At 44.5% G+C, this 23,234-nt stretch overlaps 2 protein-coding genes across 8 annotated transcripts; one reads left to right on the plus strand and one right to left on the minus strand.

Moving 5' to 3' along the window:
- Window positions 1-846: 846 nt before the first annotated feature.
- On the plus strand, window positions 847-13,809 carry LOC139538858 (serine/threonine-protein kinase Nek5-like). 2 transcript variants are annotated; one of them, XM_071341348.1, is made up of 21 exons: window positions 847-951; window positions 1,379-1,517; window positions 1,658-1,754; window positions 1,879-1,976; window positions 2,273-2,356; window positions 2,474-2,544; window positions 2,743-2,829; window positions 3,885-3,939; window positions 4,028-4,228; window positions 4,822-4,915; window positions 9,372-9,496; window positions 9,653-9,903; window positions 10,022-10,100; window positions 10,245-10,361; window positions 10,454-10,534; window positions 10,733-10,840; window positions 10,959-11,162; window positions 11,397-11,613; window positions 12,264-12,392; window positions 12,644-12,782; window positions 12,869-13,809. In XM_071341348.1, the coding sequence occupies exons 2-21, from the start codon at window positions 1,389-1,391 to the stop codon at window positions 13,188-13,190; spliced, it is 2,688 nt and encodes an 895-aa protein (XP_071197449.1). In that variant the 5' UTR covers window positions 847-951; window positions 1,379-1,388; the 3' UTR covers window positions 13,191-13,809. The 2 variants fall into 2 exon arrangements, with proteins under 2 accessions (XP_071197449.1, XP_071197450.1); XM_071341349.1 differs by having other exon boundaries at window positions 9,378-9,496.
- On the minus strand, window positions 13,691-16,355 carry LOC139538859 (GDP-Man:Man(3)GlcNAc(2)-PP-Dol alpha-1,2-mannosyltransferase-like). 6 transcript variants are annotated; one of them, XR_011667822.1, is made up of 5 exons: window positions 16,264-16,355; window positions 15,842-15,950; window positions 15,217-15,705; window positions 14,572-15,048; window positions 13,691-14,386 (listed from the first exon to the last, which is right to left on the minus strand). XR_011667822.1 is itself a non-coding variant. In XM_071341351.1 (5 exons), the coding sequence occupies exons 4-5, from the start codon at window positions 14,991-14,993 to the stop codon at window positions 13,989-13,991; spliced, it is 633 nt and encodes a 210-aa protein (XP_071197452.1). In that variant the 5' UTR covers window positions 14,994-15,048; window positions 15,217-15,705; window positions 15,842-15,950; window positions 16,264-16,355; the 3' UTR covers window positions 13,691-13,988. The 6 variants fall into 6 exon arrangements, 2 of the variants coding, with proteins under 2 accessions (XP_071197452.1, XP_071197451.1); XM_071341351.1 differs by having other exon boundaries at window positions 14,759-15,048; XR_011667823.1 differs by lacking the exon at window positions 15,842-15,950 and having other exon boundaries at window positions 14,811-15,048.
- Between the last annotated feature and the right edge of the window lie 6,879 nt (window positions 16,356-23,234).

Here is a 23,234-nt window from a genome sequence, read left to right on the forward strand (position 1 = left end):
TTGACAGACCACAGAGATGCTGGTAATGCAGGGGATTACATGGAGTGCTATGAGTCTGATGCCTCGTAAAGAGTCACTGATCCCACATACAGTAGAGGCCTTATGGCTAGCTGGTGTCCTGTGTTTCTGCTCGCAGGCCTGGGCTATAGGGTATAACTTACATTGGCATTAGTTGGTCCAGCTGCACCTTATCCACTGACTGGTCTGGAGCACAAACACACTCCCTTGCATTTCAACTTTGGGTGTGATATAGGCTAATCTTGTAACAGCCATATGATCCCTGGGCCTTGAATAAGCCAAAAAATTCAGCTGCCATACCAAGTTTTAAAAAGTGACTTGTCTTTGCACTTGCCGCAAACCCATATCAGATTACCAGTCAAAGATAAATTAAAGATAGAATTGCATTATTAATATACATTCCATCAATCATTGATGCATAACCATGTCATCATGGTATGTATTGATATTTATAATGTGGTGTCGACCATTTCATTGGAACACATTTGTCCCTCATTAAAAGTGTAATAATAACTGAATGCACTGAGGATATATGTATGATACATTTCAGGCTCTTGACACCACTAGTTTAGATGGCTCCTGTTACCTAATCCATCTCAATGAAGTGTGCTTTCGGTGTTGGTTATTTTGCTCAGTGCTAAACATTTGATTCAGCATTGCCAGAATATTCCATTGAAAGAAGTGTAACAAACATTGCCATAAAATCTCTCTCTCTAATAATTAGCCTTTGAAATATGACACTCCCAGTATTTGGCTCCAGGTAGACAATTGTATTGAAGACATTGCCTACAAGTCCCAGAGTACTTAGCTTTTTTGTGCATCCTGCCATCAGTGTCAACATACTTTTCCGGTTAGATTTAACTCTGTTGAAAAACACACATCACCACATAGTGTTCCCACAAATGTACATTTGAAAGGGAACGTGTCGTCTTGGTAAGTACCACTTTTGTTTGTTTGTTTTTAATGTAAAGTAAAGCACCAATATTACACCAAAGAAGGTTAGTAAACTAGCTAGCAGACAAGCTAGCACATCGGCTCTGTGTATCTATCGCCATGGTAACGGGCTCGTGCTGTCCTGGCGTTTTGGCAGCTGATTTTGTGGGTATCATCTGATCCATCCTATCCCCAACCAATGACAGGAATAGTGCTATCACCCGCCATCACGTCTTGCTATAAATAAATGTGTCGTGGTGAATTAAGCATATGAAATCCAAACCATTCTCGTGTGTGTGAAATTGCATTATACAAGTTCATGCACTTAGAGGTCTCATTTTCTGAGAACACACAAGGATGATTTGTAAATGTATGACGATAGCTGTGTGTTTTCAAAACCCCTAAGTTTCTCCCACTGTTTCCTCAGGTGTGGTGTTATGAACCAGTATGAGGTGGTCCATCAGATTGGAGAGGGGGCATTTGGGAAGGCCTTCTTGGCCCTGGACAGGGACAGAGACTGGGGTGGTGAGAGCCAGTGCGTGGTCAAAGAGATCAACCTCAGAAAGGTACCAACCATAGACTTATCTGTGATGCTCATCAAATCATAACCAAGCCTCTACACAACCGACTGCATTGTTTTAACCAGTAGGCCAGAAATTTGTTATGAGAATTTCCATCCCCTTTTTTGTTGCAATGTCATTCATAGATGTCACCTATGGAAAAGGAAGCATCCAAAAAGGAAGTAATTCTGCTTGCAAAGATGAAGCATCCAAATATCGTCACCTTTTTCAAATCATTTCAGGGTTTGTATTCAGTCAATATGTCTGTCTGTGTGTGTGTGTGTGTGTGTGTGTGTGTGTGTGTGTGTATACATGCGTACGTGCTTGCTTGTGTGTGATGTTGATCAGTTTATCCTGTCTGAAACAGAGAGCACTAAACTTTACATAGTGATGGAGTACTGTGATGGAGGAGATCTGATGAAGAAGATCAGTATGCAAAGAGGGGTTATGTTTACTGAGGAGCAGGTACAGACACACACACACCACAGGAGGTTGGTGGCACCTTAATTGGGGAGGACTGGCTCATGATAATGGCTGGAGCGGAATGAGTGGAATTGTATCAAATACATCAAACACATGGTTTCCATGTGTTGGATGCCGTTCCATTAGCGCCATACCAGACATTATTATGAGCTGTACTCCACTGAGACACACACACACACACACACACACACACACACACACACACACACACACACACACACACACACACACACAGGGTTCAAGGAAAGACTCATGTAAACTATTTTGTTCCCACTCAGATAGTGGATTGGTTTGTACAGATCTGTTTGGGACTGAAGCACATCCATGACAGGAAGGTTTTGCACAGAGACATCAAAGCACAGGTATTAAACAGCTGTCATAGTCAGACAAAAGCCACATAGATATCAAAGCACAGGTACCACTTATAACAACTTGATCTACTCTGATCATTGTTTTGTTTTTGTATTGCTTTCCTCTAGAATATATTCCTTACCAAGAAGGGGATGAAAGCCAAGCTGGGAGACTTTGGCATTGCAAGAATGTTAAACAAGTGAGTTTCTATGATAGTGGCAGAAGACTCACAGCCAGGAAAGAGACTACTGGTATTTTCTCCATAACAGCTGCTGATTACAGAGAGCTAGGACATGTTCCAACCATGTTATTAACATTCCACATTACCCCAACCATACTGTTACATTGTGTATTACCACTCATGTATATTTATGTTCTGATGAATGTGATTGGCTAGTACCATGGAGCTTGCCAGGACCTGTGTTGGGACGCCATATTACCTGTCTCCTGAGATCTGTGACAACAGACCGTACAATAACAAAACGTATGTACCATATTATCCTCCCTTCTTTTTATTACTCTCTCTCTCTCACTCTATCTATCGATGTCTTTCTCTCTTATTCACACACAGCCTCCCACTGGACACAGACGTCAGTTCAACGTCTAGTTTTGATTTACATTTGTTGGAGTTGTCAACTAACATGAATTCAACATGAAATCAACAACAAAAAATCACCATGCTGTTGGATTTAGGTAAAAAATTGGGTGAAAAAAATATGAAATCCAGTTAGTTTGTCATCACATAGCTTTTTTGGGTTGAAATGATGTGGAAACAACGTTGATTCATCCAGTGTCTTGGCCTGCAAAAGTAAAAGCCAAAATGTCAGTGTTGTGTTTTGGTGAAATTAGCTACTGTAACTCTACCTAGCACACCCACAAGATTTCCTGTTATGCTGTTATGAGTTTAGACAACCCAAAAATAGACCCTGTGTTACTTTCTACCAATAACATATGTCGGCGGTGTCTAATATGGTGATATGTTACCTGATGAGACACTGACTGACTGTGGGGAGAAGTTAACACATTTATTCAGTATATGGACATAACTGTTGTGTTGCAAACACCTTGCTCCATCTGAACAATCAAAACATTGTGTGACATAACGTATTTCGTGTTGGAACTTGTGTGTTTGTGTAAACAGTGAAGCAAGCAGACAGGACTGTAGAGCATTAGCTAGCTGCCTGATCAATCAGCCATGTGGCTGCAACAACGCCACAATATTTTCCATCATACTCTCATTCTGGCTAGTCTGAAATGGGTGTCCTCCCTCCATTAATAGGCGCACATACACATACACACTTTGTCTAGGCAGCTATTGTTCTGCTTTCTAGAACTGGGCTGTTTTGACACTAGCTGGGATAGAGAGGGCGCTCCCTGAGTTTCACTGTCATTTATGTGTCATTTCCCCTCTATTAGCTCATCATATATATCAGTAACTGCCATCCACCATTACCACAGTTGCAAAGTATCCTTGTGCATTTTATAATGATTGCTCTTATAATTAACAACAATCTTTGACTGGTTCTCTCTGTTCCTCAGGGATATATGGTCTCTGGGCTGTGTCCTGTATGAGCTCTGCACCCTCAGACATCCAGTAAGCACTGCTACAAACACACGAATGCACACACATATGCACATGCAATTCAATTCACTATCTCAATAGTATTTCTCTCCACCTGCAGTTTGAGGGCAACAGCCTGAGGCAGCTGGTAGTGAAGATCTGTAGGGGGCGCTATAACCCAGTCTCCACCCGCTACTCCTACGACCTGCGCCTGCTGGTCACTCAGCTGTTCAAGGTCAGCCCGCGAGACCGGCCCTCCGTCAACTCTGTCCTCAAACGGCCCTTCCTGGTGAAACACATCAGCAAACACCTGGACCCCCAGGTAACTACTAGGGTACCAAGAAAGGGACTGGAGGCTCGGCCGGTAACCTTTCTATACGTTCCCCCTTAGGCTTAGATAATTATAAACAAAGGGGTGACTTTCTGTTTACAGAAATTAACATTGAAATCTTTTGGGGTTGAAACAGTTAAACAAAACTTGCACAACCCAAATGTCCTAACTACTCACACTTTGTAGAAGTCTTGTGACTTCTTGTCAAGAACAGATATTATTAGCTTGCATGTTTGTGTGTGTGTGTTTTTGGTTTTACTATCCTTGTGGGGACCAGAATTCCTCACAAGGATAATAAAACAAGGAACATTATGCCAGTCCCCTCAAGAAAACATATTTTAGCCTTAGGGGTTAGGTTTATGGTTAAGGTTACAATTAGGGTTACAATTAGGGTTAGGAGTTAAGGGTTTGGGGTTAAGGTTAGGTTAAGGACTAGGGAAAATAGGATTTTGAATGGGAATCAATTGTTTGGTCCCCACAAGGATAGTAAAACAAACATGTACAGTGTGTGTGTGTTATTGTATTATTGTGTTAACTTCAGGATGTCCTGTGCTGTTTCCTTACTCTGTTCTGGGTGTTTCTAGGTCATTGAGGAGGAATTCAGCCACACAGTGCTGCACAGAAAGAGAGCTGCAGGCCCACTGCCTAGAGTGCGGGCCGCACCAGTACAGATCACCGGTACACACGCTTAAGGGACATAAGCGAAAAGATTGTATTGCTGTATTTCTGTCTGAGTCCAAACATCCCCTTAACATAATCATTAGCTTTTCTCAGAATGGTTTCAGCCACACATTACCCAACAACAAAGTTTCCTACTTAAATAGGCTTGGCTCATAGGCTTGGCTTCACAGTAGCTGTGATGAAATGTTGTCAGTTACACCACCTGGTGGTTAGGGTCATAGCATTCTCTCCAATATCTGTTCATCGTCATCAGAATACATTCACTAAAACTCTTGGCCTCAAAACCAGTTGCACAGAACTGAACTGTGAGCACAGTTCAAAGATTCCTGGGCATGAAATGTAACTGACGTCAGCCGTGTCTCTCATTCTCAGAGTACAATCATCTGGTGAATGGCAATAGATGTTGTCATTCTATTAGGAAGCATGCCAGTGCTGACGTCAATTCTGGCACCTGTATTGTTATGGTACCATTATAGCAACATTGGCTTGTCTGGGTATGCCAACTCAACATCACAATGTCAAATCAAATCAAATTTTATTTGTCACATGCGCCGAATACAACACCTTACAGTGAAATGCTTACTGAATAGCCCTTAACCAACAATGCTTTAAGAAGATTTTAAGAAAGTAAGTGTTAAGTAAAAAATTGAAAATAAAAAACAAAAGTAACAATTAATCAAACAGCAGCAGTAAAATAATAATTGCGAGCCTACAGTTGAAGTCGGAAGTTTACATACACTTAGGTTGGAGTCATTAAAACTATGTTTTTCAACCACTCCACACATTTCTTGTTAACAAAATATAGTTTTGGCAAGTCGGTTAGGACATCTACTTTGTGCATGACACAAGTCATTTTTACAACAATTGTTTACAGACAGATTATTTCACATGTATCACAATTCCAGTGAATCAGAAGTTTACATACACTAAGTTGACTGTGCCTTTAAACAGCTTGGAAAATTCCAGAAAATTATGTCATGGCTTTAGAAGCTTCTGATAGGCTAATTGACATCATTTGAGTCAATTGGAGGTGTACCTGTGGATGTATTTCAAGGCCTACCTTCAAACTCAGTGCCTCTTTGCTTGACATCATGGGAAAATCAAAAGAAATCAGCCAAGACCTCAGAATTTTTTTCTCCAAATGCCTGAAGGTACCATGCTCATCTGTACAAACAATAGTACGGAAGTATAAACACCATGGGACCACGCAACCGTCATACCGCTTAGGAAGAAGACGCGTTCTCTCTCCTAGAGATGAACGCACTTTGGTGCGAAAAGTGCAAATCAATCCCAGAACAACAGGAAAGGACCTTGTGAAGATGCTGGAGAAAACAGGTACAAAATTATCGATATCCACAGTAAAACGAGTCCTATATCAACATAACCTGAAAGACCGCTCAGCATGGAAGAAGCCCCTGCTCCAAAACCGCCATAAAAAAAGCCAGACTACGGTTTGCAACTGCACATGGGGACAAAGATTGTACTTTTTGGTCTGATGAAACAAAAATAGAACTGTTTGGTCATAATGACCATCATTATGTTTGGAGGAAAAAGGGGGAGGCTTGAAAGCCGAAAAACACCATCCCAACCATGAAGCACGAGGGTGGCAGCATCATGTTGTGGGGGTGCTTTGCTGCAGGAGGGACTGGTGCACTTCACAAAATAGATGGCGGCATGAGGGAGGACAATTATGTGGATATATTGAAGCAACATCTCAAGACCTCAGTCAGGAAGTTAAAGCTTGGTCGCAAATGGGTCTTCCAAATGGACAATGACCCCAAGGATACTTCCAAAGTTGTGGCAAAATGGCTTAAGTACAACAAAGTCAAGGTATTGGAGTGGCCATCACAAAGCCCTGACCTCAATCCCATAGAAAATTTGTGGGCAGAACTGAAAAAGTGTGTGCGAGCAAGGAGGCCTACAAACCTGACTCAGTTACACCAGCTCTGTCAGGAGGAATGGGCCAAAATTCACATAACTTATTGTGCTAAGTTTGTGGAAGGCTACCCAAAATGTTTGACCCAAGTTAAACAATTTAAAGGCAATGCTACCAAATATTAATTGAGTGTATGTAAACTTCTGACCCACTGGGAATGTGATGAAAGAAATAAAAGCTGAAATAAATCATTTTCTCTACTATTATTCTGGCATTTCACATTCTTAAAATAAAGCGGTGATCCTAACTGACCTAAGACAAGGAATCTTTACTAGGATTAAATGTCAGGAATTGTGAAAAACTGAGTTTAAATGTATTTGGCTAAGGTGTATTTGGCTAAGGTGAATGCACCAATTTGTAAGTCGCTCTGGATAAGAGCGTCTGCTAAATGACTTAAATGTAAATGTAAATGTGTATGTAAACTTCCGACTTCAACTGTATATACAGGGGGTACCGGTACAGAGTCAATGTGCGGGGGCACCGGATGGTCGAGGTAATTGAGGTAATATGTACATGTAGGTAAAGTGAATATGCATAGATAATAACCAGAGAGTAGCAGCAGCGTAAAAAAGGGGTCTGGGTAGCCCTTTGATTAGCTGTTCAGGAGTCTTATGGCTTGGGGGTAGAAGCTGTTTAGAAGCCTTTTTGATCTAGATTTGGCGCTCCGGTACCGCTTGCCGTGCGGTAGCAGAGAGAACAGTCTATGACTAGGGTGGTTGGAGTCTTTGACCATTTTTATGGGCCTTCCTCAGACACCGCCTGGTATAGAGGTCCTGGATGGCAGGAAGCTTGGCACCAGAGATGTACTGGGCCGTATGTACTTCCCTCTGTAGTGCTTTGCGGTCGGAGGCCGAGCAGTTGTCATACCAGGCAGTGATGCAACCAGTCAGGATGCTCTCGATGGTGCAGCTGTAGAACCTTTTGAGGATCTGAGGACCCATGCCGAATCTTCTCAGTCTGCTGAGGTTTTGTCGTGACTGTCTTAGTGTGTTTGGACCATGATAGTTTGTTGGTGATGTGGACACCAAGGAACTTGAATCTCTCATCCTGCTCCAATACAGCCCTGTCGATGAGAATGGGAGTGTGCTTTGTCCTCCTTTTCCTGTAGTCCACAATCATCTCCTTTGTCTTGATTACGTTGAGGGAGAGGTTGTTGTCTTGGCACCACACGGCCAGGTCTCTGACCTCCTCCCTATAGGCTGTTTCATCATTGTCGGTGATCAGGCCTACAACTGTTGTGTCATCGGCAAACTTGATGATGGTGTTGGAGTCGTGCCTGGCCATGCAGTCACAAGTGAACAGGGAGTACAGGAGGGGACTGACCATGCCCCCCTGAGGGGCCCCCGTGTTGAGTATCAGCGTGGTGGATGTGTTGTTACCTACCCTTACCACCTGGGGGCAGCCCGTCAGGAAGTCTAGGATCCAGTTGCAGAGGGAGATGTTTAGTCCCAGGGTCCTTAGCTTAGTGATGAGCTTTGAGGGCACTATGGTGTTGAACGCTGATCTGTAGTCAATGAATAGCTACCTCACATAGGTGTTGCTTTTGTTCAGGTGGGGAAGGGCAGTGTTGAGTGCAATAGAGATTGCATCATCTGTGGATCTGTTGGGGCGGTATGCAAATTGGAGTGGGTCTAGGGTTTCTGGGATAATGGGATAATGGTGTTGATGTTAGCCATGAACAGCCTTTCAAAGCACTTCATGGCTACAGACTTGAGTGCTACCTGTCGGTATTCATTTAGGCAGGTTGCCTTAGTGTTCTTGAGCACAGGGACTATGGTGGTCTGCTTGAAACATGTTGGTATTACAGACTCAGTCAGGGACAGGTTGAAAATGTTAGTGAAGGCACTTGCCAGTTAGTCAGCGCATGCTGGGAGTACACATCCTGGTAATCCGTCTGGCCCTGCGGCCTTGTGGATGTTGACCTGTTTAAAGGTCTTCCTCACATTGGCTACAGAGAGAGTGATCACACGGTGTTACTTGCCTCGAAGCGAGCATAAAAGTAATTTAACTCTTCTGGTAGGATCGTGTCACTGGGAAGCCCGCGGCTGTGCTTCTCTTTGTAGTCTGTAATGGTTTAGCAAGCCCTACCACATCCGACGAGAATTGGAGCCAGTGTAGTACGATTCAATCTTAGTCCTGTATTGACGCTTTGCCTGCTTAATGGGTCGTCGGAGGGCATAGCAGGATTTCTTATAGGCTTCCGGGTTAGAGTCCCGCTCCTTGAAAGCGGCAGCTCTACCCTTTAGCTCAGTTCGGATATTGCCTGTAACCCATGGCTTCTGGTTGGGGTATGTACGTACGGTCACTGTGGGGACGACGTCATCGATGCACTTATTGATGAAGCCAGTGACTGATGTGGTGTACTCAATGCCATCGGGGGAATCCCGGAACACATTCCAGTCTGTGATAGCAAAACAGTCCTGTAGCTTGTGATATTTCATCACAATGATTTACCTCCTATCTGTTAGCTGCATACTGTATGTATCTCCTTTTTAATTCATCCTCTGTTGGGTCCAGAAATAGTCCCCAAAGCCAGAGTCTCAGAGAGGCCTCCTCCTCGGTCGAAGCCTGGGCCCTCGGTGAAGAAACCGCCCCCCAAACCAGATTGGAAACCCCCTACCAGAGTCATGCCACAGCACAAAGTAACTCACCTGTCTAAAGATCAACTATATCAGTTACTCCTACAGTAGCCTACTACTGTATAACAGCTACAACATGAAAGCATGTTCCTAGAACTGTACCACTGAAATTCCATTTTATCTTGTTCCATCTTTTGGGTTTATGTTTTTGTTCATCAGCCGTTTCATCCACGAGCAGCACAGATTAGGGTTCCAGTGGCCAGACAATACGGTCAACAGAACCCCAGGTGGGACGGTCAGGCTGAAGTCAACCCTTACGACCACCACTATGCCCAGCTGGACGCCATCCAGAGGAGATACTCTCCTCTACCTCCTCGTCCTCCTCTTCCCTCCTGTCATCCTCCGGTGGTTCAGGAGAGACCTGTGGAGCGCTATGATGACAGAGAGAATCACCCAGAACCTTATCAATTGTGAGTGTTCAGTCAAGCATAACCATAATTATAGAATAATGAAGTGTTCTTCAAACCTGGTCCTTGCGAGATACAGGGTTTGCAGGCGTTGGTTAATTTGTGTGTGTTCGGCCTTCAGGGTGGCTGCTGCTCATGATGAATACCGCCAGAGGAGACAGGAGGCCAACCAGTACAAGCTGAGGGCAGAGAAACAGCTGGTGGGTCTCAGGCTGTATTATGCTGAAACAGAAGCCAGCAAACAGCTGGCTGTTAAATACTAGAAAAACTGGATATGCTGCTGATGTATTGTAACTGTAATATCTGTAAATATGAACCCTGGCCCTTCCTTTTTTCACCCCCAGGGCCTGCGGCCCTCCACAGCAGACACTGAGCGTTACAGACAGCCTGAGCAGGACCAGGGGGCAGGGCGACCTGCACATCCACCCACACCTCACGACAGGAGGCAGGATGGGCAGCAGGTAAGACGGAACGGCAGGAGAAGGTGCAGAAAAGTGAATACGTGATTTATTGTTTATTTGTCAAACATTCAGGTTCATGTCTATATGTATAGGAGTATCTACGGAAGTTGCAGCACATCAGACAGCAATATTATAATGAGATGAGAGATATCAGAATGAGAGCTGATGCTGAGGTAAACACAACAACATATTGACATAAAGGTTTCTCTGTCATTCCCTATGCCCTACCATTCTTTATCACAAACACGTGCTATCTGCATAACACCACTGCACGTTTCTAATACCATTCTCACTGTACCAAACACAGATTTTTCCAGAATTTAAGTCTATATAATGACATTGATATTAACAGAACAGACATATCTTTTCAGCCCCAGCCACAAGTGAAACCAGGCACATACCTGGTAGAGAAGCCTAGACACATAGAGCCACCAACACATAGTGGAGACCAGGACAGAGACAGACCCCAACCTGACCAGGTAAGACCAGGGGCTTATTGCGAACGTTCACATAGAAATGGATTGTGTTAAATAGAAGTCTCTCACAAGAAATAATAATTTCAGGCCTGTATCTTACATTTCTATCTGCAACATTTAGGACATTGAAGGGGCCCTGAGACAGATCAGGCAGGAGAACAGACTGGAGAGGAGAGAGCTACAGAAGAAGCACAAAGACAAGAAAGCTATCATGTTTGAGATCAAGTTAAATGACGAAAGGATTCAAGAGGATGAAGACAAAGAAAAAGAGGAGAAGAGGGATGAGGAGAGAATAGAGGAGGACAAAAAGGAAGACGAGAAAGAGGTAAAAGATTACATGTTACCATGTTGCCTAAGTGAGTATTCATGTTCATTTCAACGTGGTGTGTGACTTCACTTAGGACAATGGTGGGGCTCTCAAGCATCTCACCGTTTACCCGGTGTGTGTGTCTGTGTCTGTCTGTGTGTCTGTCTGTGTGTCTGTCTGTCTGTCTGTCTGTCTGTCTGTCTGTCTGTCTGTCTGTCTGTCTGTCTGTCTGTCTGTCTGTCTGTGAGTGAGGTGGACCCACTGAACCAGACCCTGAGCTTCCAGGCAGGGGAGGACCTGAGGCACAGGGATTGGTCCGGGGCAGGATTGGGGGCAGGGCAGGATGAAGGCACCCCCAGGTCTGAGGTGAGGAAGGGGTGGGGCCAGGCAGCACCACAGACCCTACTGGATGCCCTGGCTGAGATGGACGTGTCATCAGTGTGTACCACCATGGCTGTGCCTGAACTGGGTGAGTGGAAGGGACACAATGGAAGAATCTGAATTGCATACTCCTCGCGTCCTCTCTCCTTGCCTCCTTCTCAAAACCCATTGGATGAGAAAGCCAACGGTCCTCCAATGGGTTTTGAAGCGGCCAGGACCAATACCTCCTCTGTCCTTCGTGTTCCAGAAACCGATAAGTGGTCAAGGAGAGTGTCAATTCGTTAGTAGGCGAACCGAGGAGTATGCTACCCTCCTCAATTACCTACTTCGCCAAAGGATCCACAAGAGTATCCTCCCAGCGGCAAGTGCGGATGTGTTTTTTAATCCGCCACACCCCCTTTAAATCAGCTGTTGTTTTCTTGCAGGAGGAAAACTTAAACATTTAAAAACTATACGCTACTTATCCTTTAATCTATAAAATGTCTTGAACAACTAACTTAAATAGTTTTACAAATGTACACATTTATTTTGGAATTTCACCCTGTATATGGAATTTGCCTGATGACATGTGATTGGAGAAGGAGAGTCTAACTTCATACAAGTGCATTTTTGTCCACTTTCCCTCTCCTTGCCGCCTCTCCTCAAGAGAGGACGCAGGAGTTTAAAAAAACCAATTAAGATCTTCCCTTAGTGTCAGTGTTCAGCAGGGTCAGTACTGTACTCTCTTCCTTCCCCCAGGTGACGCTGCAGATCTCAAGGGGAAGGCAATAGGGGAGAGGAGACAGTGGGGAGAGGGTCCCCCCAACACCCTGCTCCATGCTTTGGGCCAGGCTGAGCTAACCTCCACCCTGGACTCCGTAATGCCAGGTCAGACTCCTCTTAGACTTGACCCCAGGGTTTTAGATTGATAGGGAGAATCTCGATTGTATACTCATCGCGTCCTCTCTCCTCGCCTTCTCAAAACCCATTGGTGGAGAAAGTCACATGGACGGGACCTCTGGCTTTTGGTTTTGAGAAGGAGGCGAGGAGAGAGGAGTATGCAATTGAGATTCTTCCCAAGTCTAGGATTCTCAAATACAAGAGCACAGCAATTAGACACCTTTCTCCTTCCCTCTTAGAACCATTGACTGAGAAAGACCGCGCCAAGGAGCAGGAGAAAGAGGGAGCCGAAACAAAGGAAAAAGCGGAGGAGAATAAAGACTCAGATGTGGAGATGGACGAGGAGCGTCTAGAGCCCAGGTCGGATGATGACGACACGTGAGTGTGACACTGGTTTGATGCTGACAATGTGCTTGTGTTACTAGGCCAACCTTTATGACATTTCTCAATCTCTCCTTCCTCAGGAACTTTGAGGAGTCTGAAGATGAGCTGAGAGAGGAGGTGGCAGAGTCAATGATGAACCTTTTTATAATGGAGGATGGAGAGAGTGTGAAAGAGGGAGAGAAGGTTGTAACAGATGGAGTAGTGGGGGAAATAGAGTTAGTCAGGAAACTAGAGCTCCAGCAAATACACCCTGTGATAGAGCCCACTGGTTACACCTCCATAGAGGGTAAACCCTCTCAGACTCAAGCTGCAGGGTGTGAGACTCGGGCAGAGCAACCAAGGGATACTCAGGTTTCAGACGAGGACTGTGAGGCCAATAAGAAGCAACAGACAGAAAATTAGTTTTCATATTATTTAGATTTAAGTGAAACGATGACAAGGACCTTGTTATTGGATTCCTTTCTACAAAAAAACAGCAAGTTTGAGTAAGCCGTCTTTATAATTTTCAGCAACATAACTTGCATATTTTTTTCTTGGATATAGCCGTCACAGGAGGTTGGTGGCACCTTAATTGGGGAGGATGTCCTCATGGTAGGGGCTTGAGTAGATTGGTATCAAATACATGGTTTTGCGCCGCTGCAGCCTTTATTATGAGCCGTCCTCACCTCAGCAGCCTTCACTGCAAACCTGTGGCAAGAATAGGTATCACTTGGCCCAAACTTAAACCTAGTAGACATGTCTTACATTTCTCTAAACTGCAGGTTAAAGTTTGGTGCTACCTATTCTTGCCATAGGTTAGCAGTATAACATAAGCAGGCAGACAAGTATTTGGGTGTTGAAAATGTTTCAGTATTGTGGTTACATGGCACAACTTCTAAAGACTAAATCCAAATAAAATACAACAAGGTTGAATTTTTTTTATTCAGACATGAATACATGTACTTTTCCAAAAGAAAGCATTGTTTGTAAATTTTCTGCACATTAAATCAGTAACATTTGAGCCATGGTCCCTTACAGAGAAGGTGGAGAAAAAAATAAAAATAGCACAATGATATTTGGTCATTCTTCGCAGGTGAAACCAGTACAGAAACCTCTATTCAGGATCAAATGCTTTTTGAGTGTAAATGTATAAATAGAATGTCCACCACATCACTTCACTGTAACTCTATCAAGACAGAGCAGGTAAGATAAGCATTCTTATTAATAAAGCCAGCAAAGCGCCGATAGACCATCAGCGATACAACATTCTCGGCCAATCAGGCCTGTGAGTGCTGCAGAGGGGAGGGGCTTCAGTCTGAGGTGGGAGTGATTGGTCTTCCTTCTTCGCTGCTGTGTTCCCATCAGAGGTTCCATGGAAGACAGGAAGCTAGAGTCGAACTCATGGTTTGAGAAACGGTGTACGGACCGCCGGGAGTTCCGCCGGATCTTCATCGTGCCGCCAACGACAGGGTCCGGATGGTCTCCATGGCAGTGGCGTAGCTGTCCTCGCTGTCGGCCAGGAAGCCAGTCTGTCCACCCTCGTAGGGAACCACGATGTCCAGCTTGGGGTAGCCGGACTTGTGAACCAGGAGTCCCTGCAGCCATACATTCTACGACACCTGAGACAGAAGAGAGGAGGCAGAGTAGGGACAGGGATCACGAGTTTGGCATTTACAATACTTGTCTAAAAGATAAGATTAATACCCAAGCCAAAATGCTCGTTCCACATAGTGTGCACGCCAATGGTGCCATCCATCAGCTCCCTCTTTAGCTCCTCAAAGGAAGCGTTGAGTTTAAACTCTACCCTGTCAGTCACACACAGCTCCTGGCACAACCCCTTAGCATCAACACTATCCTCATCCTCCTGGTTATGGCAGCAACCAATCAACACCAGTCTGAGACTCCCGCCCTCCCGGGCCCGCCCCTTTCCTCTCCAGAAGCTTCTGAAATGCCCTTTTCTGTAGCCGGTAGTCTTTCTGGTCAGAACTGACCCACGGACACTATCGAATGGCACTTCCTGTCTCTGATAATCTCCCGTTTCACCTCGTCCTCCAATGGCATGTCAATGAAGAAACGGACGTCACAGGGCAGGTAGACCATGCCTGTGCGGCTGGGGATGCGCCACAGAGCCGGGATGTGGCCCAGTGTCCAGGTTGAGTTGACCATGATGACATCGCTGCAGGAGCCAGCTAGGCCGTAGATCAGAGCGAAGGCACAGTAGTACATCACCTTAACCGTACTAAGGACAGGATTAGTAGAGATGTAGTCTGCATTGTTGAACCTGTAGGGATTGTAGGAGGGAGTGGATGATTACAAATACTGCAGAGGAAAATCAATTTGATAACTAGGCCTATAACAAAGACACACTATTAAAGAGCACATTATCTTCAGTATCACAATTAATAACAATATCAATATGCTTTATGTAATTAAAATAAACAGTACTGACCTGGGGTTCCTCTCACCACAGAAAGCATGTTGAGTTTTTTTTTTTTTTTTTTTTTTTTACAGGGACAGTGCACATTAATCAACGTTTCAGTAAAAGTGCCAGTTTTAGCCAGCCGGCTAATTTTCAACCGCAGTCCCTGGGCAGGTTATTGTCAGTACTGACAGTGGGGAAGTGCACATAGCTGCCCACCCTGCATCCTCCCAGGTAGCGGAAGATAGGCAGAGTGAAGGCATAGCCCATGAAGTCCAAATAAGAGGTCTGGTATAAAGGATGTGAGGGCTTCCCAGCCCAGGCACATGGTGTCCATGCTCTGCCCCAGCAGGGTAAAGTGAGGGTAGGAACTAGCCTCAAGCAAGAGACGGTTCTTCAGGAATATGAAAGTCACTGGACGAGACAGCCTGATGTTGAATCATTGTCGTGGCACCCTCCAGAATCTATTCCCCCGTGACACCTTGGTCACCGGTGTACACAACAGAGATGTTTGGGTATCTACAGGTGGGAAGACACAGAAGAGACATCTCAACATATCAGGAGATGAAGTAATGGAAAACACAGGTTATGAAGCTCATGAGCACTCTATGAATGCATTGAAATCTAAAAATAGGCTCAGACAGTGTAAACCTGCCTATTCTGACTTCTCTGTAGCCACATTCGGACACCCATGGCCAGTAGAAACAAGCAGCGTCAGCACCAAGTTCAGACACACACATGGCAGCACCATGGCCCATACTAATCTGTTAAAAGACAGGAAGAATTATACTACTAGCGATAACACCATGGTGGCTGACTGACTGGTTCTCAGTAGCTAGCTAACTATGAATTTAACACCAGTATTTGACAATGTTATGTCGATACAATGAACTCCGATTTTAAAATGTATTTTCTTAGTCATAGATATGGCTACTAGCTAGCTATGACTGTCACTTGTTCTTTCTTCATATAGCCAGTTTCTGTTGGCAATAACTGTAAGGTTAAGATAACTACGATCTGCATTTACTACGACAGGTGTTAGAAACAAAGCAACATAATTTATTTAATCATTATTACCTGATGAAGTCGCATGAGCACAGCGACAGATGATGATGATCATGGCCAGCCATCTTGACAACACAAACTTTGACACCGGAAGTATTTGTAGCGCTGTCTTTTGAGGTGCGTGTATGTGATTGGTCCATATTTAGTCGTTTACATAGGATGTCAGAATTAAAGCTACACGCTGCTTGATGGCTAAAATATGCATTGGTGGAAAAAGTACCCAATTGTCATTCTTGAGTAAAAGTAAAGATACCTTATTATTAGAAAATGACTAAAGTAAAAGTGAAAGTCACCCAATAATATACTACTTGAGTAAAAGTCTAAAAGTATTTGGTTTTAAATATACTTAGTATCAAAGTAAATGTAATTGCTAAAATATACTTAAGTATCAAAAGTAAAAGTACAAGTATAAATCAAATTCCTTATATTAAGGAAACCAGATGGCACAATTTTCTTGTTTTTTTATTCACGGATAGCATGGGGCACACCCCAACACTCAAGACATAATTTACAAATGAAGCATTTGTGTTTAGTGAGTCCGCCAGATAAGAGGATGAACAGGGATGTTCTCTTGAGTGTGTGAATTGGACCATTTTCCAGTCCTGCTAAGCATTCAAAATGTAACAAGGGCTTTTGGGTGTCAAGGAAAATGTATGGAGTAAAAAGTATATCATTTTCTTTAGGAATGTAGTGAAGTAAAAGTAAAAGTTGTCAAAAATATAAATAGTAAAGTAAAGTACAGAAAACTACTAAAGTAGTATTTTCAAGTATTGTTATTTAAGTACTTTACACCACTGAAAATATGCAGTTGAACACAACTAACTAGTATTCAGATGGACATTTTAAAGACATTAAAAGTGCCATAATAGTGTGACTGTTCACATACACTTGCTGTGCAAGATACATGTTATTCAGACAACTACTCAGACAACTACTCAATGCTACATAAAGAGAATGACACCAGTACTGGGAATGTTCAAATTTAGCACAAGATTAGTGCTGATGACTTAGATGAGCGATAGAGGTCTTTGGCTATTCAGGCCAAGATACAGTAGCCACAGTATTGGTTCCTTCATAGTCATGTTAGTTGTTCACTATTGTGAGTTGTGTCTTTTCTCCATACAGAAGACTCGAGAGACTCTTGGTCTGGTTCTTGAAGTTCCAGTAGCAGGCTGGGGTGCAGGCAAATAAGATGAAGGGCACCCTGTGTAGTCCAAATATGTTGTAGCACGGCCAGATCACCTTGAGTCCAGGTCCGTACATAGAACCCCTACAGCAGTCACATACACTCACCCTGGCAACACAAAAAAACACGCACACACACACTACGACACAAGTCACCCCTTTAACCTCTTTAAAGCATGGCCTTTAGCTATTATAATGTACTTGATCAGTTGTATCTGACCAGGGCTGTGTGTACCTGCTGAGGGCTAGCTGTGCCTCAGTGGGCAGGCTGGCATAGCGCAGGCAGGGGTCTGTGAGAGAAAGGGCCATAGTGGCCGAGTGTTGCGGCTCTTGGAGGGAGTTCCGGGTGCAGCTCTTCCAGAAGTAGGGGTGCATGTAGTTGTTGGACATCCTGAGCTGTGTGAGGGAGAGGCGCAGGGCACCACAGGGCAGGCCAGGCAACTGGGTCCCCCTACACATTCAGGTACTCCAGAGTCCTGCAGCCAGAGGTGTTCTGGTACAATAATAACACAAGGTGGGTACTATACAAAGGTGTTGAAATGGGTGAGTTACCCCCACACAATGTAAGCTCTTGGGAAAAGCTCTATATTATGGTCTTTGCAACCTTACTGCCTTCGCTGGACTGTACCTGAGTTTTCTGATGCCATTGGTTAGGGATGAGAGAAGGTTGTAGGAGACATCTATAAACTGCAGAGAGGGCAGCCGGTATAGTCTGTAGGTAGGACAAACAGCACAGGACTCAGATCTGGGACACTGACAGACTTCTGACAGCAGGTTAGGTTTATAACACTGTGTATAACAGGTTCCCAACACTGTAGCGCCCCATTGTGGCTCTTACTTAGATGGCAGGGAGGTGTTCTTGCAGAAGGACATGATAAAGGTCTTGAGCCTGGTGAGTCTGTGGATGCCGGTATGAATCTCCTCTATGGGGCAGTCTCTCATCTTCAGCACCTCCAACTGTGTGAGCTCATACACCTGTTTAAAGAGAGTGGGGGAAATACATATTTGGCTATATACATACTTCCCAGAGACATGGAAGTTGTCTTGCCATGGAATTGCAGTACCATTTTGCGACATGCTTTCAGAAGACCCTTTTCAGATAAATAGGCTCTAAAATAAGCCCCCGTAATTCGGTATGACATGCTTGTGGTTTGTCTCAGTTCACAAGGAATCTCACTTCCACTGGGAAGATAGTGAGGTCATTAAAGGACAGGTTAAGATACAGCAGGTTCTGGTCCAGAGGAGCTAGATCAGGAAGCAGGGCGATGATGTGGGCCCGAGAAACACACTGTGAATCCCTCCGTCAAGGTTCAGAGAGAAAGAGAAGCTCTAGCTCACATTTCCTCTTCTATTTCCTGTTATGCTATATTTGAGTGATAGTCGTTTTATTTCCTTTTAATGTTAGGTCGGTCGAACAAAGGATGTTTGTGTTTCTGTCACTCTCTCAATTATGCTGCAAAGCCTCAAAGGCAACAAAGGCATAAGGAATAAATAATAATATATAAATAATTGCCAAAGGACACACACCCACAAAAACATACAGTCAACAACACACAGCACATTCAGGGTGAATGCCTTGCCCCCCTCTTTCAGACAGTCGAGTATGGCCAGCTCAGATGGGCTGATGGCCTCTCCAGAGTGCCTGAACAGGGAGTGGGTCTGCCGAAAGTCCCGGAAGTGCTTGGGCTTCAGAGTTCAGGATTACCTCCATTCCTGCTCAAATGAAAAGTGGATTCATTTTCTACAAGAAATTCTGAGCTTGGCTTGGTACAAACTCATCAAATCAAGCTTTATTTATACCGCACCTTTCAGACAAGGAATGCAACGTAATGTGCTACACAGGAAAATAAAAACTGAAATATTTACAATACAACAAACATGAAAAAAAAACAATAACAAATCAAAACTGAACGACTAAAAAGCACCATAAGGAAAGGCACCACTAAAAAAGTGTGTTTTAAGAGGGTTGTTTATGTAGTGTTGGTTATGGTATAGTAAGTGAGAAGGCAAACATGTTCTTGCCTGGGGGTATACGTTTTCCTGCTTCTGAACATATTGTCTTTCCCCTGGTGGTACCCAGATCTCCACAGACCTCTGCTCAGACCTGCAGGTCTCGTCTCCCTGACAGCTCCACCGACACATCTGAGCCTGCACCTCCATACGGATCAATGCTGTCAGTTTTAATCAGATAACACAACAAATACTAAGACACACACAATACGCATGAAGAAACAGTACACCACTGTAACTTACAAAAGCAAGCAGCCTTGTCATACAATACTCACTTAATAATACAATCTGGACTCTAGCCTACTACAATGGCAGGTCATCTTTTAACATATTATATACAGTGTGTTTCACATATGATCTGCCTCTGTGGGATTCTGGTCTTTGCCTCTAGCACTTTCTCAGTGGACTTGGACACTTCAGCTGCTTGGACACTTCAGCCCGCTGCCCTTGGTGCAGTTACATTAGGAAGAACCCAACCAACTTCCTGTAGTTGCAGCGAGACAGGGCCACTTTCTTCAGGCCCTCCAGCAACTGGTGCCCACTGCCGCCATTAGGGTCCCGCAGGAAATCATTGAAGCTAAAGGTAGGGGGAGAAGGGATGCATCTGGGGTCTGTCTTGAGGCGGTTGTGTAGGGGGATTTTAGGGAGGGTGCATGTGTAACAGTATAACTTTAGTCCGTCCCCTCGCCCCGACCCGGGCGCGAACCAGGGACCCTCTGCACACATCAACAACAGTCACCCACGAAGCATCGTTACTCATCGCTCCACAAAAGCCGCGGCCCTCGCAGAGCAAGGGGAACCACTACTTCAAGGTCTCAAAGCGAGTGACGTAACCGATTGAAATGCTATTAGCGCGCACCACCGCTAACTAGCTAGCCATTTCACATCCGTTACACATGGGGGTTAACAGGAGAAGCCCTCGATTATTTTAGGCATCAGCATCATTGGGACTGAGGTCAGGGGAGTGGGGGCCACTCTGAAGGCTGCAGGGTCATAGTCCCAAAGAGGAAGCACATGGCAGCTCGACTCCATCCCCTCTGTGGCACTGTTCTTCAGAGCCTTTTCCCTCTGTTGATGGCAATGAGTCTATGATTGTACTTGGAGAAAACAAATACAAATGAGTTCACAAGATTCCATGACACTTTTAACAGTTGCATCAAACATAGGCCTAGATTAAGAAGGATACGAATTGTATGCTTCCTGCAGTTCATTTCTGCAGTTATCAAATGCAATGAGACATGCTCAATGAGGGTAAGGTACTTAACTTACCTGAAAATATAGGTGGAGGAAGTGGTTTCACAATGGGGGGAATCTTTTTAGGGGGCAAAGGCCACCGAAGAAGCCTTGCATGTTCTGATGGCATAGCGACTCCACATTGAACATTTTTAATTCCTGGCAAAAAGTAATGTAGCTAAGTTAACTGTAGACATTTAGAGTAGCATAAATGCCTGACAAACCAATCTACAAATATTTCATGAAGCTGTAAATGGGAGCCAATGGTAGCAGTATGATGGGAATAATATAAAAGTCCTAGAGTTAGGTAGCTAGGTAAGTTAGAGCCATCACCAAAGTCTTTATAGGCTACCTATCCAGTCCCATCAGCATCAAGTGTGTCTGCCCAATATAACCTAAGCTTCATTTACTGGTTAAACGGCCTGTAATCTGTTTTAAGTAGCTAATTAATCAACTGAGGGAGCAAAACTGGCAAGCCTAATGCTGCGTTTATGTGGTAAGCGGTAGACGGCGTCGGTAGACGGCAAACCGGATGCCATTGTTTTCAATGAACATACGATTGTATATGCCGCACAGACAGCTGTGTTAGGTGTTAGGCTATTAGTTGGTTGTGTTGTACTTACCAGTACCCAGTGTTCGCAGGTCCGACATGCCAATCAACCTGCTGTCTGCCAATCACGGGAATGCCTGGAATGTTCTGATGCCGGGCATCCTGGTGGTTGGCGGAGTAGCGTGGAGGGGGGTTGGGCAGGAGGATGGAGCATTGGAAGTTAAGACCAGGATTAGCCATTGTTCTCGCTCTTACGTCTGGTCTTCACAAGAGAAGGTCATGGTTGTTTTATAGGGTATCCTTCATTTATTTGGCGTGGGCTACGGCCAAACAGTAGCCTGTGTGAAGTTGGGTTAATAAACCATAAATTCGTAAACTCAATCTTCTGTCTGGACAATTGTTCCTTTATGATCTAGTCAGGACATTACAATATAATCCAATCAGATTTTATTGGTCACATACACATGGTTAGCAGATGTTATTGCAAGAGTAGCAAAATGCTTATGCTTCTAGATCCGACAGTGCAGCAGTATCTAACAGGTAATATGTAACAATTCCACAACAAAACCTAAATACACACAATCTAGTAAAGGAATGGGATAAGAATACATAAGTATAAAATATATGGATGAGTAGTGACAGAGTGGCAAAGATGCAATAGATATTAAAGAATAGATAGTGAAGGATACAGTGTCCGCCTCCGCCGAGGTCCACCAAAACCTCCTCCTCAAACTCTAGCATTCGCCGCCCTCCCTGATGAGAGATGAGACACGACGAGTGAGCCCACTGAAGTACCTTGGACCATGCCCCAATAGGGGCAAAAAGTCTGTTAGGTTGACAGCTGTCTGGAACTGCCTCCCTACCATGCACCTCCCTCACTACAGTCTCTATACCTCAGGACACCGGCGCGAGGATGAGCGACCTGGGGATGATGGAACCATTGCGCAGCCACAGAACTAAAAAGTCACTCACAAATCTCTGGGAGAAATTAGCAAAACCCCAAAATCACTGGTCTTGCTTGACTGTGTTTGGCTGCAGCCAGTTGACCACCGCTTCTACCTTTTGGGAGTCCATCCTTACACAGCCTTGAGACACGATGTATCTTAGGAAGGATATTTGAAGAACGTGAAACTCACTTCTCGGCCTTCATGAACAAGTGATGAGAGAGAAGTCTTTGAAGGACATGTTGGACATGTTCAACCATGGACCTGGAGGAGATGAGGATGTCATCCAGGTACACAAACACGAAGAAGTCGCGCAGCACATCATTAACCAGGGCCTGGAAAATGGCGGAAGCATTAGTAAGTCCAAACGGCATGATCCGGTACTAATAATGTCCATTAGGGGTGTTGAACGCTGTCTTCCACTCATCTCCCTGTCTGATGCGCACCAGATTGGATTTACGGAATGCGTACAATTTTGAGAAAGCCGTAGCTCCCTGGAGTCTCTCAAAAGCTGACAACATAAGAGGAAGAGGGTAACGGTTCTTGATGGTAATGTTATTTAAACCCCAGTAATCGATACAGGGACGTAATCCCCCATCCTTCTTCCCAACAAAGAAAAAACCCGCTCCTGCAGGTGAAGTGGACAGCCGAATAAAAATCAGCCGCCAGCGCCTCCTTAAGATAACTTTTCATGGCTGCAGTCTCTGGACCTGAGAGAGAATACATCTCTCCTCTCAGAGGAGTGGTGCAGGGCAGGAGGTCAATGGCACAATTGTAGGACCTGTGAGGAGGTAGTTCGCTGGCCCTTCGTTTGCTGAAGACCTGACCCAGATCCCAGTAATCCCGAGGTACGCAGTAAAGATCAGGCTTGTCATCCCCAGTCGGGGGAACAGGACTCCATTCCAGAACTTTTCCAGAGGGCCAGTCAATTTGAGGATTATGGGTGGAAAGCCACGGATGTCCAAGAACCAGGGGGAGCTCAGGTGATTCCACTAGATGTAACTGTATAAGCTCCACATGGTAATCTAGAACTCGTAGCTGAATAGGCATGGTGAATTGCT

This window comes from Salvelinus alpinus, chromosome 14 (assembly GCF_045679555.1).
Source record: "Salvelinus alpinus chromosome 14, SLU_Salpinus.1, whole genome shotgun sequence".
Taxonomy (NCBI): Eukaryota; Metazoa; Chordata; class Actinopteri; order Salmoniformes; family Salmonidae; genus Salvelinus; species Salvelinus alpinus.